This window comes from Dromiciops gliroides, chromosome 4, assembly GCF_019393635.1.
Source record: "Dromiciops gliroides isolate mDroGli1 chromosome 4, mDroGli1.pri, whole genome shotgun sequence".
Lineage (NCBI taxonomy): Eukaryota > Metazoa > Chordata > Mammalia > Microbiotheria > Microbiotheriidae > Dromiciops > Dromiciops gliroides.
The window spans coordinates 151,959,707-151,980,331 of record NC_057864.1 but is presented as its reverse complement, the minus strand read 5'-3'; the positions used below and the strand labels follow the sequence as shown (position 1 = coordinate 151,980,331).

At 36.8% G+C, this 20,625-nt stretch overlaps 1 protein-coding gene across 2 annotated transcripts in view; it reads right to left on the bottom strand.

Moving 5' to 3' along the window:
- The window catches only part of COG2 (component of oligomeric golgi complex 2), a 78,865-nt gene that overhangs the window by 6,302 nt on the left and 51,938 nt on the right, over positions 1 to 20,625 (bottom strand). For both annotated transcript variants that reach the window (XM_043963321.1, XM_043963322.1), the window contains exons 10-15: positions 13,764 to 13,903; positions 8,141 to 8,202; positions 6,524 to 6,675; positions 2,353 to 2,553; positions 1,377 to 1,449; positions 927 to 1,069 (exon numbers count right to left, since the gene is read on the bottom strand). In XM_043963321.1, the coding sequence (XP_043819256.1) occupies positions 927 to 1,069; positions 1,377 to 1,449; positions 2,353 to 2,553; positions 6,524 to 6,675; positions 8,141 to 8,202; positions 13,764 to 13,903 (771 nt within the window). The remainder of the gene's footprint in view (positions 1 to 926; positions 1,070 to 1,376; positions 1,450 to 2,352; positions 2,554 to 6,523; positions 6,676 to 8,140; positions 8,203 to 13,763; positions 13,904 to 20,625) is intronic.

Below are 20,625 nucleotides of genomic sequence, written 5' to 3'. Positions count from 1 at the left end.
TCCTTCTCTTTAAATGTGGGTGGCCTTCCTTTCTTCTTTTCTCTCCAATGGCAATCCACTTCCAAGACTTAATCAATATTTTAGTGATATCCCCTTATCATCAATAATCATCTATGTGGGTAACTCTTAAATCTAGATGTCTACACCTCAAGTCTCTCATCAGATCTTTAGTTTCATATTTCCAGCTGTCTTTTGGAATAATGACCAATATTTTGGTATAATTACCAGCATTTCAAACTCTATACAATTAAAATGAACTCATAATCTCACTCCCAAACCTATTCCTCACCCTGGCTTCTCTATTTCTATTCATTTCTCACCATTTATATCCCATTAGTTGCTATGTACTATTGCTTTTACCTAATAGATTTCTGATATATTTTTTCTTTTCTTGCTCTCATTGCAACAATCACAGTAGGACTTGGAACCAGATAACCTGGTCTTAGTCTTAGCTCTGCTATTCTCTGTGTGACCCTGGACAAGGTCATTTTTTCTGAGTTGCAGTTTAGTCATCTATGAAATGATGAATTTGGACAAGTTTATTTTTAAAGGGCCTTCCAACTCTCACATTTTATAATTTTAATAAGCTGAGTAATGTCCTAACTAATCGTCTTGCTTCTAGTGTATCCTTTTTTAACCAACCTTTCACATTTTCACATGGGCAATCTTCCTAATGCACATTTCTGATCATAAAGCTAGACTAAAAGACTATCAGTGTTGCCCAACTGTCTACTGAATAAATCTACAAGTTCCAGACATTGTAGGCCCTCAACAATCTGGTAACAGCCTACTCTCTGTCTTATTTCATACCATTCTCCACTCACACGCTCTGTTCCAAACAAACTGGACTACTTTGGGGTTTTGTATTATCTTACTCAATTGCTATATCTTTGGAAAAGAAATAGTTTTTGTTTAATGAGACTGACCTTATTGGTTCTTCGGTAAAGTCTGGGAACTTCCAGGGCACTTTTCAGATAACTGAAGCAGGACTCACTCAAGTCTTGGATGATCTTGTTACTCAGGGAAGGCAAGCAGGAAGATAAAGAAATCTGAGAATCCTCAAGGGCTGCTGTTGAGGTATAAATATTCAAGTTAAACTCCTCTCCAAGATAAAATCTAAGTTTTATTTTAAGTGCTATATACCCAGTTACAATATCCACAAGGGCCTAAATCTCTAAATCAGGGTTGAAACAAGAACTTTTGTTAAAATAATTATGCAGTTTATTAAAATAAACAAGATATTGCATTTCAGAAGAATCTGTCTCAAAATTAGAAGACAAAAATAAAAATCTTTATATATTATAAAGTTTTCAGAGATTTATTTTAAATTATTTTTTACTCAAAGAATCATTTTGAGGTAGTAGACTCATTTTTACCTGAGATAGAGGAAAAATTCTTGAAACCAATTACTTCAAGTTTGGGCTTGATTATTTCCAAGAGTTCTGGAAGCTGAAACAAACAAATGATGTATTCTGCTGCTTTTTTAGAAATATGTGCACTTTTATCTCCATAATGATTAAACTATTATTAACATAAACTTACAACTGGCATGTCTAATAATCTTGATCAGAGGAAAATAACATTCTTAATGTTTTCCTTATAAGTATATTTTAATAGTAAATGTATTAAAAAGTGTTATTAATGATTACTATATAGGAATTTGAAAAGTAGAAACAATATTTCCCATTCTGTGATCCTCCTAATATTAAAAAGCCCAAAAGAAATACACTATTGACCAAATAACAACAATCTTATTCATTCATGTGCCACAAAATATTATGCTTGGGGGTTGGGGGGGAGGAGAGAACAAAACTGTGTATCAGAAGGCTTTATAAACATGCATACCACATACACTCTTTAACAATGAAAGCAAAACTGTGGCAGTTCTATGCATGTCACAATGAAAAGAAAACCCTATAAAATTTGAAAACTGTTAATAAAGCTTAGTTGAAGACTAAATGTTACCAGCAAATATCTCCTTAAGTAAATCCCAAATCAAAAATCACCACACACAAAGATTATGCTCATACAAGATGTCAAGCTACTATGATAAATTAAGCGTGAAAAAGCAGTGGGAATCTTGTAAACATATTAAAAACTTCAATTTACATATTGTCAAAAATAAATACATAGAAAAAGGCACGATTTTTATCATTACTCAAGAAATATTAGTTATTCTGCATAGTTCTGACTTTCATCTAGGCACTTTAGGGAAAAAAAAATCTCTCCAAGTCCCTGCTCCTCTATAGTATAAGCCACATCATGTCCAGTTGTGCAAAACTTTACAGTAACTATCATAATTCAAATTGATAAATATTGGCATTTATGAACAACATTGGAATGTATGCCTACTTGTTCTTGAAGCTTGTCAAGGTCTGCAACCACGTATATAAGCTGCGTATTGGAAATGAAAGCTACAGCCTGTGTTTCAGAAACGCCATTTCCTTGGTCCTCACTGATTCCTTGGGTAATGGAGGAAGACTCCTTATTACTAGTTATGGAGGATTTTTTATTATCCTTGGTACTTTCATTGGAGATAGGCCTGAGTAACAACTGAAAAATAATTTAATGATTAAAATTCCGTTCAGGATAAATACTCTGACATAAAATGACTTGTTGAACATGTTAAATTATACTTTGCCTTCTGCAAGGATACATAAAAGGTACTTAGTACTAACACCTGGTGACAGGCTCATAAAGTACTTGCTAACCAGGAGCAAGCATCGCGAGGTGATAGGTAGCTCCTCTAACTTATTTCTCACTTTTGTAACCAATTTCATATTAGCAAGAAAGAAACATCTCTGTGGTTTCCTGTTCACCACCTTGAAGAATCTTGGATCAGTCTCAAGTCACATAATAAATTACAGAGGTTCCCTTTCCACCTCAACACAATCATCTTACTTTTGGCCCATAACAGTTTTATGAAATCAAATAAGGTTCAGAACTAATATAAAAAAACCAAACTGTGTTTTGAAACAAACAGAAACAAGAACAAAGTATTCTTTGCACAGATACAGTTACATAAAAAAAGAAATCTAACAGCACAATGTCAAAAAAAAAAAAAAAAAGGTGTCATCTGTTTTCCAGATCAAGGGGATGTACTAAGAGGAAGAGCAGCAAGACTCTAAACAGTAAGAATCAATGTGATTTATCAGGCACAATATCCATTTAAATGTATTTCATCCTTCCTCTATCCCTGATGTCATGGAGGAAGTCCCAAACACTTCTACGTGGCTTAGGACAGAGCAGAGGGTTAGGCAAGAACAAGTAATGAGTAAGAGCATTAAGGTTAAGAGGCAAAAGGTTTAAGTTTTATTTCTGTCTCTGCTTCTGATTATCGAAGTGACCTGAGCAATTCACTTAACATTTCTGAGACACAGCTACTTCACCTGAAGGATGATGAGGTGAAAGTGATCTATAAGGCCTCTTGCAGTTTCTAACATTCTAGGGTCAGTGATGTTAAGAGGAATTAGAGTGAAGTTTTGTGGCACTACAGACGTCTACATTTAGGGACATAGAAAGGATAAAGTTTAAAGCTGCACTAAGATTTTTGGGACACCCTGTAAGAAGTTCCTGGGTTTTCAAAGCAGGCAACCACTCTGGACTCCACAGGATCATCCCTTAGTCTAGCTGGCTTCCAGGTTCTTCACTCATTTATTCTCTTTCCTTCTTCCCACTATTTTTCTCGACCATTAGAGGGGTGGGCAAAGAAAAAAAAAAGAATATGGATATAGTGTCTGATGTTTTCTTTCATTTTTCTTTTGAACCTAAGTTCTGTCTGGGCTAAGGATCTGACTTTATTGTACACATTTCAGGCTCCATTAGGGCAGGAACTATATCTCACTCATCTTTCTTTCTTTCACAGTACCTTGCATGGAGTAGAATGCACTTGTATTTGATGAATGCTTAATAGAGACTAATGCACCACTACAGAACATGCAGCTACTGAATAAAAATATGATTTTTTGAAAGGGGAATAAATGTAGAAAATTTACAAAAACAAAAGGAAGCTAACTATTTTTTATTTTAATCTCTCTTTTTTTTTGGGTGGGGCAATGAGGGTTAAGTGACTTGCCCAAGGTCACACAGCTAGTAAGTGTCAAGTGTCTGAGGCTGCATTTGAACTCAGGTCCTCCTGAATCCAGGGCTAGTGCTTTATTCATTGTGCCACCTAGCTGCTCCTATCTATCTATCTATCTATCTATCTATCTATCTATCTATCTATCTATCTATCTATCTATCTATCTATCTATCTATCTATCTATCTATCTATCTATCTATCTTTTAGTGAGGCAATTGGGGTTAAGTGACTTGCCCAGGGTCACACAGCTAGTAAGTGTTAAGTGTCTGAGGCCGGATTTGAACTCAGGTACTCCTGACTCCAGGGCCGGTGCTCTATCCACTGCACCACCTAGCTGCCCCTGCTCCTATTTATTTTAATCTCAAATAGTTTTAATAAAATGAGCATCTTGTTCTAATTCAGGTATAATACTAAGAAAGTGTCAGAAGATAATTATGAATGAAAAAGAACTTTTCAGTAAATGATGTTTTTCAAGAAATGTAAAGCAGCGAAATGTGACAGTAAATGAATCTTAAAATAATACTTAAATAGAAAACTAAGGGCCTGATATAGTCTTGAGCAAGTTAATGGTAGCCCATTACACTTACTTTTTTTTTCTGTTTAGAATTTTATTTTCCAAATTACATGTAAAATCAAATTTTGAGATCAGTTTTTTAAAAGTTTGTGTTCCAACTTCTCTTCCTCTGTCCCTTCCCACCCCCCACCCCCAAGAACTCAAGCAATTCAATATAAATTATACAAAAGTAGTCATGGAAAGCATCTTCACATTAGCTAGATTGTGAGAGAAAACAGATAAAAACAAAACTACAGATTAAGGAACTGTCAAAAAAAAATATGCTTCAATCTGTTATCAGATACCACCAGTTCTTTCTCTGCAGATGGACTGCAATTTTCATAAGTCCTTCAGAGTTATATTGGATCCTTGCATTGCTCAAAATAACCGCATCCTTCCCAGCAGATCATCTTACACTATTGCTGTTATTTTGTATACAGTACATTTCACTTTGCTTCAGTTCATGTAGGTCTTTCTGGGTTTTTCTGATAGCATCATGTTCATCATAACTTTGATATAATATCTTAAACTTGACAAAGAATTTTCTTTTTTCTTTTTCTTTTTGCAGGGCAATGGGGGTTAAGTGACTTGCCCAGGATCACACAGCTAGTAAGTGTTAAGTGTCAGAGACCGGATTTGAACTCAGGTCCTCCTGAATCCAGGGCCGGTGCTTTATCCATTGCGCCACCTAGCTGCCCCTGACAAAGAATTTTCTTCACAATAGCCCAGCAAAGTAGGTACCATATGTTTTGCCATTATAATCAATCATAACTGTTTCCCTCCGTCCTATTCCCTTCCCATGATATTTACTCTATTTTCTATTTTCTTTTACCCTAGTCCTCCTCAAAAGTGTTTTGTTTCTGACTGTCCCCCCCTTTCCCCCCCCTTTTTTTTGCTGGGCAATGAGGGTTAAGTGACTTGCCCAGGGTCACACAGCTAGTAAGTGTCAAATGTGTGAAGTCAGATTTGAACTCAGGTTCTCCTGAATCCTGGGCCAGTGCTTTATCCACTTTGCCACCTTGCTACCTCCCTGCCCTCCCTTCTTTCACTCTTCCCTCCTACTTTCCTATAGGGTTAGATAGATTACTCCTCCCAATTGAGTGTGTATGTTATTCCCTCCTTGAGCCAATTCTGATGAGATTAAGGTCTTTGAGCTAATTCTGTGTTCTAAATTTTCTTCCTCCCTCCTCAACCCTCCCTATGAAATCAAGCAATTCAATATAAGTCATACATGTGCAGTTATGCAGAACATCTTCACCTTCCTCAAAAGTGTTTTGCTTTTTACTGCTCCCTCCCCCAATCTGCCCTGCCTTCCTTCCCCTCTTCCCCCCTACCCTTATCTCCTTCCCCTCCCACTTCCCCTTAGGGCAAAATATATTACTATACCCACAGTATGTATATTATTCCCTCTTTGAGCCAATTCTGATGATAGTAAGGTTCATTCACTCCCTCACTCCTTCCCCCTCTTCCCCTCCCCTCCATAAGCCTTTTTGTGTTTCTTTTATGTGAGCTACTTTTCCCCAGTCTACCTCTCCCTTTCCCTTTCTTCCAGTGTATTCCTCTTACCCCTTAACTTTATTTTAAAGATGTCATCATGGGTTAGCTAGGTAGTACAGTGGACAAAGCACCAGCCCTGGACCCAGGAGGCCCCAAGTCCAAATCCAGCCCCAGACATAAGCCACCCCACCCTGCCTGCCCCACAAAAAACAAGGATAAAAAATTACACTTTTAAAAAATATTACCTTTCCATGACAGAAACCTACCCTCTTGAACTTTTTTAAGAATAATTTTAAGAAGACAGACTTAAATTGCGTCACAGTATTTAACTTATATTTATCTTTGATATTTTATCAGCATTGATTATTAATACTTAAACACCCAGCCCTTACCTCGTTAATAAACATGGAGTACCGTGCTAAAATCTGTAAAGTGAGTTTCCACAGACGGTGTGCTAGCAATGGTAAAAACATCTGATCTGACCAACACTTCATAAGACTGACCCATGCCATATGAGAGGCCAAAAGGCAAAATGAGCTCCCAGCTGGGGGGAAAAAACATACATTTAAGGGATCCCAGTCACCTTATGTCAATTATGATGTATAAATCTTCTGTAAGTCTTATGTAACAGTCTAATTTTTTCATTCCATGCTATTTAAGAACCAAAAAGGTGATGTTTTGAACTACTTGACTGCTGTGAAGAAACTCAGTTTATTCCCGTTATGCAGATAAGTTATAGAGTTTGCCAGTGCTGTTAAGATGACTCCTACACTAAAAATGCATGCAATTCTTTTATTAGCGATGTCTTTTTCATCCCGATTCTCTACTGACTAAATGAAATAATCATAATGGAAATAAATACATTATATTTAGACAGCAATTTATTAAATCGAAGTCTTTGACAGTTTGTAGATGACCAAATATTCTTCCTGTCCCCCTTCTTTAAATGTTACTTAATAAATATTTGGACAGTCACCCAAATCACTATGGACATTGAAAAATTAATTCTGGGGGATGGGGAAGGTGGAGGATAATAGTGCAAAAAGGTATGCATAAAATCAATCAAATAAAGTTTAAGGGCTTTTATTTCCTCTTTGCCATTATTTTGCTTACTCTTACCTTAATATACTCCATATTTATGCAATAAAAATTAAATGTGACCTGACTAGGTGTTCTCTGAGCTTTCTTCTACCTCTAGGTGAATATAATCTATGCTAAATAATACCTAATTTCTGGCCTGAGCAACAGCTAAGCCACTAGCTTTTTTTCCTTAGTGCTGAAATTGTTACTATGCTTAAAGAGAAAACTGGTATTGTTACAAAGAAATGGAACTCATGTTTGTTTTTTTTCCCTACAAGGAAACCGTATAGAAATATTCAGAGAATAAATAATATGGTGGTTCCCAGGTAGAATCAAAACAACCTCACTGTTAAGTGATTATGATATATAGAAATAATGGGTCACAGGATTATGTTAAAATATTTTAACAGGTACACACCAGCTACAGGACACCCAGGAGAACCAGTAATCAATTTCTGAGGGAAGAAAATCTCTATTCTGATCCCAAATTTTATATATTAGTCCCATTTTTAGAATACCAGCCAAGAGTTCTTACTGTACTATAAAACAGAGACCAATACAGATCAATCAACATTCTTGCTTAGTTGTGATGGTCAAATCACTTTTTCTATGAAAAAATGACATTTACACAAGTCACATTTTTATGTAGTAAATTTAGAATACAAACTTTTATACTTAAAGATGATGATCATTCCAATACTTCTATATTAGCAAGCAGCAATAAAACAGATCTTTCTGGTTTCCACACTGCCAGGTCAACTTTTTAAAGAAGTATTACAGATTTTTTTTTAAACTACCTGAGTATTCAGCTCTTAAAATATCACAAAGATATTAAGGTTCAGATGACCGACTTGTTTACCAGATGACTACCTTAACTAACATTTAATATTTAGTCACATTTTGTCAATTACACATTATAAGCAAGTTACCTGGAGCTTCTTCCAGCCCATCTATAAGTGCTGCTTCTAAGGATCCTGCTATTTCTCTAAATCTGATACAAAGAATAAGAATAAGGTAGTTATAATATACAATTAAAACATATTAATCTTTAAATTATATATATTGCCCCTATGTGGTCATATAGCTCCATGAAGATGAAAAACAAGCTTCATATGGAACTTAAAATATCAATTATTCCAATCAAATATGTAGATTATACTTTCAATTCCCTAAATGTATAGAACAATAGAACCACAAAGCAGTCCAATTTCCCTTGTCCTCACTAACCGTAGAATGTGAGAGCTAAAAGGGGTCTCACAAATTCAATTTCATCTCATCATCTTATAGGTAAGGTCAAGAATGTGAAGTGACCTCTTCAGGCCACATGATTAGTAGTGAAGCCAGAAATAGAACCCTGATTTCCTGGCTCCTAGCTTAATACTATTTGCAGTTGATCACATGAAAAGTATCGCAGAGGAGAAGCAGGACCTCCCTACTGGAGAGCTATTCAATACTCTGAACGTTGGGCTACTTGGGAGAAAGTTAAGGAAGGGAGGATTGGCATAACCCTGAGGGATTAGTATTTACTATATTTTAGAAAAACATCAAAATGAGTTTAAAACAAATATATCAAAAGTCTCAAACTTAAAGTAAGAGTTTCTTGGAACACACTAGTATTTCAAATAACTATTCTATTGTGGTCTCTGGTTTATTTTACTCTTGCTATTAATTATATTGCTGTAATTGTTAAAACTTGTTTTGCGCACATTTATATGTATTTTATCTACTTCAAAGAATGTAAACTCCTTGAAGGCACAATGAACTATTAAACTGTACTCTAAGACCTCACGCAATTTAATTAATAACTTTGAAAATACAGGTGCTCAATAGTACTAGTTTAAGGAAAAGGGATGAAGCTGTCTTAGTTCCTCCTAAAATGGAAGCTTAGGGTCCTAGAATTTAATCTGAGTCAAGACAGTCAGAATCACACCATTTTGGAGCTTGAATGGACATTGGTAGCCATCTACTCCCGTTGCTAATTGAAGGAATCATTATTAAAACTAAAGTAAAACTAATGTAAACTAAAACTATTAAAACATCTCTGTTATGTAGTCATTCATCCTCTGTCAGAAGACATCTTGGGGGGAAGAAATGGAGAACTTTCCCCACCTTTCAAGGTGGCCTGTTACAATTCTGGACAGTTCTAATTTATCAGGAAGTTTTTCCAGATGACAAACGTAAATCCTGCCTTCAGATGATGGACCTTCAAATACTTGAAGACAACTACCATATTCTTTGGAGTCTTCTGTTCTTGAGGTTCAACATTTCCAGTTCCTTAAACCAATTCTCATGACAAAGACTCAACCACACTGCTGACCTCCTCTGGATACTCTTCAGCTTTTTCAATGTCTGTCTTAAACTGTGGTGCTCAGAACTGAACACAATAATCTAGATGGGGTATATCCAGTGTAAAGAGGGACCACCACCTTCTTATTCCTCAAAGTATTCTCACTCTCGCAACTCTAGCTCCCTCCCTTGCTTTCTCCATCTTTCTCTTATAAATACATACATACATACACAAACACCTTTCAATGAAATCTCAAATTGCATTAGCTTTTTTGGCTACCTTATCAGACTTATATTATCAGGCTCATATCTCCAATTAATTCAAGTAATCCTAAGAGGAAAGGGACACTACACAAAGATAGTGTACACCTATAATTTGACTGCAAAGAACATTTAGGATGGGGGAAAAAAACACACAAAAAGATAATACTGGGGTCAATATTTCCACACAAAAAATGTCAACAAAATGCCTTCAATCTCAACCTTAGGTTTACTTTAAATGACCCTGAAGTCTATCATATGGCATAGTGACTATGATCTCAACCATGTCTGGAGAACTTTTTGACACTTTTCATTAATAAAAAATCTAACATGTGATAAAAATCAATAGCAATATGCCACAATGTCCTACTTGAAATTTATTTTAAATGGATAAATCACTATATTGAAAAATGTAACAAAAATTAAAAATCTTTGTGAACTCTTTATAAGCAGTATTATGTGGGAAAATCAATCAACCATTTCTAGCTGTGCTGGTAATGTTTAATTAAGCTAGGAATTTGGGGAAGGCAAAAGCCTTCTGGGGAGAAGTGTTGATATTCAACACAATTTAGGGTTTCAATAACAGCTCTGAGAGAAGCTGAGACATCACGTTAACACTGACCCAGCCTGGCACACATCCTTGGTATACCAGGGTTGAAAAGAGTACCTAGTGGTCCAAAATAGGTAAGCTTCAGGAAGGTTATTAGCAGAAGAAAAAGAAAGAGTTTTGAAGAAACAGATTATGAAGGAATGATTTAGGGCTGGGGCTGTGAAGAGAAAGGAAGGGAGAATGAACATAACAAACACAAACAGAAACGACAGGGAATGCATTTAGTCTAATTAGCTGCTATGATTAAGATAAGTGAATAACTTGCTGTTCCTCTTTTACAACACTATAATATTACCAAATATTCCTTTAATACATTTTAAAATTTGCTCATGAAATAAAAGAACAATTTGCCCTAAATTCACCTCATATAATTTTCATATGACACAAATGTTTCCAATTCAATACATTAATTTTTCAAACAAATGAATAACTTCTTGACCTCTCATTGAAAGACAATTGCACATTCTGGGCCAACTTAATGGGGAAGACATACTTCTGTGTCTGATGAGACATATTTCACCCTAATAAATGTGATTCAATTATTAAGAATCAAATTACATTTGCAATCATGACAGGCAATTATAATGCAACGGTTTCTCCACTGCCAGCATATTCCTCTTTCTGTGATTTTTTTTCTCTCTCTACCTGGCAGAAGGACACTAACAGATAATGAAAATATCAAAGCCCTTTAAAATAAAGATAAAATTCTCAGAGTATTTCTACTAAAATATTACAGTTAAATTTTACCATGTGATGAAATCTATAATTATCTAATTAGATGGTTTTCTAAGTATATCTTAATTACTATTATTATCTAATCCTATTTATAATTTTTCTAATGGCACTTATAAATGATAATATTTTTATCCCAAATTTCTCCTTTTTATTTAATTAGCCAAGAAATTGCCATCATACTGGTAAAGTGGTTCAGTGCCACCAGTTTGTAGAAGAAATAGATAAAAAAGGAAAGCAAGATAGGTTCAAAATTCAAAGTAGGGCTTTAAAATGTTGGCCAACTGGACAATAAAGACCATTATCTAGAATGACCTTCAGCTTAGGAAAAATGCTAAAGACCACAAATGGGGCTTTTTAATGTCTGGAATAAGAATAGCAATAAGGAAGAAACAAGCCTAATGGGATATTATAGAGTGGACTTTTTATCATGGATAAGAGTTTAGACTAGATGACCTCTTAGGTCTGTTTCAATTCTAAGATTCTGATTGTAAAGTCAAGTAAATGCTTCCTTAATATGTACTTATTCAATATTATGAATAACATTTTATTTAATTTTCCAGATTTGAAAGATCCTTAGAACTAATTTCATAACCCTAGTTATACTACAAAACATCTCATTTACCCATGCACTGCCTTATCTTCTAGACCTGTTAGAAAAGCAGGTGGGGGGCAGCTAGGTGGCACAGTGGATAAAGCATCGGCCCTGGATTCAGGAGTACCTGAGTTCAAATCCAGCCTCAGACACTTGACACTTACTAGCTGTGTGACCCTGGGCAAGTCACTTAACCCCCATTGCCTGGCCAAAAAAAAAATAAAAAGAGTAAAAATAAAAAATAAAAATGTTAAAAAAAAAGAAAAGAAAAGCAGGTGGGAGAACAGAATAAGACTTTAAAATTTCCCAAAATTAGTTTCATTTGCATTGAAATAGTAAGGAAGAGTATCAAATTAAATCCAGTAAAAGTAAATAGCTTGAATCTTTTAATGGATTTTTGTTGTTGTTGTTGTTTTTCAGTTGTGTCCAACTCTTCACGACTCCATTTGGGGTTTTCTTGGCAAAGATACTGGTGTGGTTTGCCATTTACTTCTCCTGCTCATTTTACAGGTGAGGATATTGAGGCAAGCAGGGTTAAGTGACTTGCCCAGGGTAACACAGCTAGGAAGTGTCTGATGCTATGTTTCAACTCACAGAGATAAGTATTCCTGGTGCTCTATCCACTCAGCCCCCTAGCTGCCCCCTTTTGCTATATATCTTGTATATTACAAATGCAGGTTAAAAATATAAAACGAACTATGCAATTCTAAATGTCTGGTAGCACTTTGAGTGTTCTACATAGGAAGGAAAGAGCTACCTTAGCACAGCATAGTGAACATGGCACTGAACTTGGAGTCAGAAAGATCTAGGTTCAAGCCCTTCATCAGATATTTGTGACTTTGGGAATGTCACTTAACTGCTTCCTGTATCTGTTTCTTCACTTGCAAAATGAGGGCAGGGGAACAGACATTAGAATTTATGGCCTCTAAGGTCCCTTCAAGCTCTAAATCTATGATCCCATGATCTCCATCTAGGACAGTGAAAATTCAGACAAAGCAGCAGCTTAGCCAGCTGCTTTATTATCTACCTGCTCTAACCCTACTGCTCCTCCTAACTTCTCTATTTCTGGTGAGGGCGTCTCTAATCTTTCAGTCAGCTTTGTTCACTATCTCAGATTAAATTGTTTCACTCTTCTTCATCTCTCAAACCAATCACATGCCAAGGCCTGTTGAATCTACCTACAGAACATCTCTTGTCTCTGGCTCAGGCCCTCACCACCTCTTCTTGCTGGGACTATTGAACGAGGTTCCTAATTGGTTTTCCCGCATTTGGTTCCCACTCTGATCTAATCCATCTTCTACACAGTTAACAAACTGATATTCCTAAAGTACGGTTCTGACCACATCATTCCCCCGGCTTAAGAAGATTCACTGAATCCTGACTGTCCAAAGGATAAAATACACATTTCTACTTGGTGGTAAGCATTCTTTGAAATCTGACTTGAACCTGTATTTCCAGACTGATGCCACTTTACTCCTCCACATACCCACAGCAATCAGCTAAACTGACCTGTAAGATGTTTTTCCTATATGAAATTCCATCTCTTTCCTTTGTATCTTTGCATAGGCTATGCCTGAAATGCTCTCCCTCCTCATTCTGTCTCTTGGAATCCTTATCTAACTTCAAAGTTCACTTGAAGTACAACCTTCTTCAAAAGGTCACCCTTTCTTCAATATTCCAGTTGTATACGTGGAGACTACCAATTCTCTTCTGAAATTACTATGTATTTATTTTATGTATATTTGTATTTACTGTGGTCATCTTTTCTCCCAAGTAGAATGTAAGCTCTTTGAGGGTAGGCCCTATTTAATTTTTATATTTGTTCTTTAGCCCCTAATGAAGTACCTGGTATTCATATGCATGCTGTGTCTGCCTGGTATAAGAAACATATATTATCTCACATAATCTAGTATTCTGGCAGTGATGATATTATTTACAGACTTTAAACTTTATCACTAAAAGGAGAAAGATAAAAACCATAAAAAAGGCAATTCTGATTACAGATTAGATTTCTGATCGACACCTAATTCTAAATAAATAAGAAAAGGAGGAAAATTTAACTACTGACCTTATTTGAAAATAAACAGGTAAGTTCCACTTGTTATTGAAACTGTGGTAGGCAGGATGTGATCTTAATCTTTTCACACTGGCCTGTGATCCACATTGTCGTTCAAATCTCCTCACAAAATCCATACTTATTGTATACTTCTGTAATAAAAACAAAAACAAAAGCCAATCTTTTAAACTGAGTTTTAATCCTTAACCTACATGCAGTTATTAGTAAAGTATACTTATAAAAACAATAATCCAGACCTGACGTGGCTCAATACAAATTATTCTCCAGCATAGAAGACTTAGTCAGCTGTTCATTCATAACAAGTTCCACTTGCTATAAATGAAATTGAAGGAGACTAGATTAAGGTGGCTTCATTCAAACTACCAAAATATAGACTGAAGCACATGGATAGTATCATCATCAACACACAAGAAGGAGAGCAACTTATTCTACCCAAAGACAATGCAAGACACAAGAAGACAACAGTGAATGTTCTTCTTGTTTTCCACTACTGCAGTCCTCATACAGGCCCTTATTACAATCCATCTTTTGTTGTTCAGTCATTTTTAAATTCTATCCGATTCTTCATGGCTCCATTTGAGGTTTCCTTGGCAAAGATACTGGAGTGGTTGGCCATTTTCTTCTCCAGTTCATTTTATAGATGAGGAAACTGAGAAAAACAGAGTGAAGTAACTTGCCCAGGGTCACAAAGCTAGTAAGTGTCTGAGGCCAGATCTGAATTCAGGAAAATGAGTCTTCCTGCTCCAGGCTTGGTGGTCTGTACACTGAGTGGCCTAGCTGCCCCTACAATCCATCTAGACTCTTGCAATATCCTCCCCTAAGTAGTTTTTCCTCTTTTATTCTCTCCTATTTCAAGATCTGATCTTCCTGATTCAAAACCCACCAACGGATCCCCAACTGATAAAATAGCTTTTTATGGTCTGGTAGCTCACTGTATTTGCGGTTTATCTATGAGTTACTCCTTTCTCTGTGCAACACTTTCCCATCCTAGTCTCTATTTACAATGCTCATTAGCCTAAAGTGCCCTCTCCTATCTCCTGAAACTCTACCTACCCTTTCTTTATAGCTGACTTTGAAGGCCATCTTTTTTCACAAATGGTTTCAAGATCCTTCTTCCACTAGACAAGCTGTTTTGCACCTCTCTCAAGCACTTAACAAGAACAATAACAAAATGGGGTAGAAAGAGAACTGGACTTGGGCCTGCCTCTGATACTTCACCTCTATAAACTTCAATTTCCTCATGTCTAAGAGGGGAATAATAATATTTGTACCCCCTATCTCTGAGCTGAAAATTAAATTCTTTGTAAGTTGTAAAGTGAAATATGATTATTATAAAGCACAATTGTATATTATAATTGTAAGTATACCATATTGCCCTACTAGCCTGTGAATTCCTTAAAGGTAGAAAAAGCATATAGTCTACAAGCAATGGGTGCCTAATAAAATACTGGCTGAAATTCAAAGAAGCAGACTAGAGCAGAGGAAGGAAGACATTCTAGGAGAGGGAAAAGAACAGATGGACTGAGCTCATGAGTGGCTTCCAACAACATAGTTTCAGAGCCACATCACAGTCTGCAGCATCATAATAAAGCAAACCATAATTACTGCTTTTTGCTGCTCTCTTGTGGTCACTGCTCTCATGTTTGGATTCTGATATACAGTACATTTTGTCATCAGGGGACACATTTTTGCTACCTACTCTGACTGAATACAGATGTTATGTATATGTCCTTAAATGTCCCTTTAGGGAATCTGTATTATTCAATGGAACAGTAAGTATCCTTTGCACCACAGAGATGCTAGACTGCTGAAAGGCAATTGGCTTAGTAATTATCCCATAAACCAGTACTAAAGTGAACTAACAAGGAGGGACAGAAAAGTAGATACTTTGGGCAGGAAAAAAAGATATTGAAGAAGTACTTTAGGGATCATAATTCTTCTTCTTTAGGCAACTGGGGTTAAGTGACTTGCCCAGAGTCACACAGCTAGTAAATACCTGAGACCAGATTTGAACTCAGGTCCTCCGGACTCCAGGGCTCTATCCCCTGCACCATGTGGCTGTTCCTGAATAAGTTCTTTAAAGAGTTAATTGCCATCCCCAGAGAGCTATTATTGCTCAGATGGCCAGATCTGGAGATCTAACTCCCTTAAGTTGGGAGATTACATAGTTCCCTATTGGACAAATGCAGTAACAGCAGGGATACAGAATGGATTGGTCTCCTTCCTGGAGATGCTGTTAATTACCACTGTCATGCTAAAGTTGGTCCTATATTAGTTTCGAGGTATCTAGCTTGGAAGTCCAAGAGTACAAGAATTTGTGCAAAATCTCTGTACTGAGTTTCTAAAGAGTTCAGGTAGAATGGAGCCAAAATCCTATGGAAGTTGAGGAAGAGACTTATATGTTCCACCTTTTGCTTCAAAGAAGCCAAAAGAGATGCTCATCCCAAAGAGAGTCACCCCTCCCAATATGGGTGGGTGAATGATAAGATTACTTGAGAGTATGGGCAATACTAAGTTGAGAAGCAAGAGCTGACTTCAGGCATTGTTATCTCTCCATCCTACTTCTCAGCTGTCTGCATGGGTGGGGAAAATTGGGTGGGAAGGCATAGACACAGCAGGAGAGTCTCTAATTGGTAGTGGGGTGGGGGTGGGGGGAGGACTTCCTCCTGCTGGCAACTTATGTCCGGAGAACAGCATGTGGGTAGCTGGTGGTGGGGGTGGGAATGGGAGAAACAGGTCTTGGAGCACTTAGCTTGTGATTGACCTTTAACAGCAGGAAATTCTTATACTCAGATTTCTTCATCCTCCATTTTTCTCCCTTAGAGAGAAGTGTAACTCTTTCTCTTAAATGGGGAGGTTTGGGGAATATGGAAAAAGCATTGTGAAGTCAGTACTGATATAGTTAGCTATATGAACTGGGGAGCTCATTATAGATTATTGTTGCCAACCTTCTGATCACAGAATCTCCACACAAGGCTGGGTCATGGAGAGCAGACAGTCTACCATGAGACTGCTTTCCACTGGCATTGCCTCAAAAACTCAGGGTCATTTCTGAGCCACAATAAGAGATCATCATAAGTCATTTGAGGCAGAACCAGTTGCTGAAGCAGTCAAAAGTATGACTCTTGTCTTATTAAGCTGGTTCTCCAAACTAAACCCTCAGATAATTAATCCATAAATATAAGGTAGAATACCACTCGACCTGCATGGTCTCTTAAATGACCATTGTCAAACAGCAATAAAACAAAGTAATTTCACCCATGTACCTTAAGATATTTTGAGTTTCAGGGGAAGGAAGCACTGTATAATAGAATAGGCATCAATAGAATTAGGAGAAACCTAAGACTAAATCCCAGCTATGACAATTTCTGGTTATGTTACCTAGAGAAAATTACTTAATCCCTTTGAACATCAGCTTGCTTATCTATAAAATGAAGAAAATAATTTTATTGCCTATCTTGTACAAGTATGTTGTAAGGAAGGTGTTTTGTACACTTAAATATTCTTTGTCTCTCTCCCCTTCCCTTCTTGGCACCAAAGAACATGAATTTCATCATTCAAAAGTTGAAGGAAACAAAAAAAAGGGAATGTCTATTTTGGGCCTGATTCTCAACAAAAGGAAAATTAGGTTGAAGAAGAAGAAGAAAAAAGAATGGGAACCTTGGAGGAAAGTAACCATTCCAATTTGGAACTAATGATACAGAAGCAAAGAAAAATTGGCCAAAATCTAAAAAATATCCTAGATTGTGAGAAGGTACATTTTAAGGGGTTCAAAAAAAGGAACAGGTAGCATCCCAATGAAAGCAGTCCAGAAGGGATCAGAGTCACAAATCTGGAGCTGGAAGAGATCTAAAAAGTTATCTGTTCAAACCTCTCCTTTTACAGATAAGGAAACTGAGGTCCACCAAGATCAAATGATTTGCCAAAAGAAATCAATGTGAATGTACATGGAAATTATCAACTTAGATTTAAAAAAAAAAAGATACAGCTAGAAGTTAGAAATAAGAACAGATAACAAAGGATGAATACAAAATCATAGCTAAATCTGAGAAAAATTGAGGCTGGCAAGGGAAACTAAGGACAACAAAAAGGGTTTTAAAAAACTATATTGGGGAATCGTTGTTTGTTCTTTATTCTCAAAGAGTACCAATGACATCAGGAAGGTGATAAAGAAGAGGAACAAAGAAAGGAAAGGATCACTATCATCACTATGATGACTGATAAATGGTAATTGAAAAGGAGCTGCTCAACTTTTATTTTGCTCCTCTTTTCTATGCAAAGAGAACAATCTCTAGACAGAAAACGACAGGACAAAAATGGCAAGGGAGTTGAAACTTAAAATAATAAGATAAGTAGCTCTTTGTAGTTTCAATTCAGTGGGCTTAGATGAACTAAGGCTATTAACAGAACTGGTGCATATGACTGAAGAGTCACTGTCAATGATCTCTGAAATATCATCAACAAGGGGTGCTCCCCAAAAAAAGAAGAAGAAGAAAAAGGGATGCCATAGGACTGGAAAGGGGCAATTTGTAATTTTCAAACAAGGGAAGAGGATGGATTCCAAAAACTTTACATTAATGAGCTTGACTTTGGTAACTGGCAAAACTCTAAAACATATCATTAAAGGTCAGCAAAAAGGAATTGGTGATCTCAAAGGGCCACATGGCTAATAAAGAGTAAGTCACACCAAATCTTGTGTTGTTTTTTGATAGTAGTACTACTAGAAAGTGAGATCAGAGAAATGTTTAATTTTGGCATACCTAGATTTTTAGCAAAGCATCTGACACTCTGGTGCTATTCTTGTAGAAATATGGAGAGCTAGAGGCTATAGTCAGGTGGATTTGAAGCTTTTAGAATGGCTGAACTCAAAGCATCAGTCAGCTCAGAAAGCGACTGATAATAGAGTACTCCAGTGATATGATGTTGGCTCTATGCCATTTAACACTTTTACCAATGACTTGGATAAAGGTATAGAGGTGTGATTATCACATTTACAGATGACAGAACTAAGAGGAATATTTAACATTAGAAGATAGTTAGGACAGGGCAGCTAGGTGGCGCAGTGGATAGAGCACTGGCCCTGGAGTCAGGAGTACCTGAGTTCAAATCCAGTCTCAGACACTTAACACTTACTAGCTGTGTGACTCTGGGCAAGTTACTTAACCACAATTGCCTCACTAAAAACAAAACAACAACAAAAAAAAGAAGAAGAAGAAGACAGTTAGGAAGGGGGCAGCTAGGTGGTGCAGTGGATAAAGCTCTGGCCCTGGAGTCAGGAGGACCTGAGTTCAAATCCAGTCTCAGACACTTGACACTTACTAGCTATGACCCTGGACAAGTCACTTAACCCCTCATTGCCCCCCCCCACGCCCCAAAAAAAAGAAAAAAAAAAAAGGACAGTTAAGATCTAAAATGTAATCAGATAAAATTTAGTAGGGATAAAGATTAAAGTATTATACTATGTTAAAACAAAAACAACAACAAAAAAAGTTTTACTAGTACAAGATGGGGAACGTATGCCTGGCCAATAATTTATCTGTAAAAGGTTGTCTGGCTTTAGTAGACTGCAAGCTCAATGAGTCAACTGTGTGATATAGCAGCCAAAAAGACCTACTGCAATGTTGAGACAGCATTAAGAGAAGCAGAGTGTCCAGGAAGAGGATAAGGAAAGCCTTACTGAATCCTGCACTGGTAATACAACATCTGGAGCACTGTGTATAATTCTAAATAACATTCTAAGAAGGACACTGATAAACTAAACAGAGTTGAAAGAACTAGAGGTGTTTAGTCTGAAGTTGACAAGACTTGGGGGAAAACTTGATAGCTACTTTCAAGTATCTGAAGGTCTTTCATTTGGTTGGTTTGTTTGTTTTTTAGTGAGGCAATTGGGGTTAAGTGACTTGCCCAGGGTCACACAGCTAGTAAGTGTTAAGTGTCTGAGGCCGGATTTGAACTCTGGTACTCCTGACTCCAGGGCCGGTGCTCTATCCACTGCGCCACCTAGCTGCCCCTTTTCATTTGGAAGAGAAATTAAAATTTCTTCTACTTGACACCTAAAGTCAAAATTAGAAGCAGGTAGATGCTATAATTAGTTTTCAGCTTGATGAAAGGGGGAAACCCCCTCCCCTAAACTTCCTAACAATTAGAACAATCCAAAAGTGGAATGGGCTGCTTTTGAATGTAAAATCAAGCAATATTTAATGCCTGTTTGTTGTAGTGGGCAGCTAGGAGGTTCAGTGGATAGAGAATTAGACCAGGAGTCAAGATAGATCTAAATTAAAATCCAGCCTCAGAGGTTTAGAAGCTGCATGCCCCTGGTATGTCGCTTAAATTCTGTCTGCTTCAATTTTCTCATTTGTAAAATGGAAATAATAGTGATAATAATAGCACCTACCTTCCACATTTGTTGTGAGGATAAAATGAGATATCTGCAAAGTGCTTTGCAAGCCCTAAAGTTCTAAAGAAATTTAGTTATCATCATCATCATGATTAGAAGGGATTCTTGTTTAGATATGGGTGGTACTAGAAGTTCATTCCAACTCAGATACTATATACTTCCATGACCTAAAGCAGGAAATGCCTCTTTTTTTGGGGGGGGGGGGCGGTGTGAGGCAATTGGGGTTAAGTGATTTGCCCAGGGTCATACAGCTAGTAAGTGCTAAGTGTTTGAGGCCAGATTTGAACTGAGGTCCTCCTGAATCCAGGGCCAGTGCTCTATCCACTATGCCACCTAGCTGCACCCTCTTCATTTTTAAGGATACATTAATCACTAAAATTTTAATGCTAAGCAACTGATCCAAGTCTTTTATCATTTTAATCTGAATACTTTTTTGAGAAGTTCTTAGTACCAGCT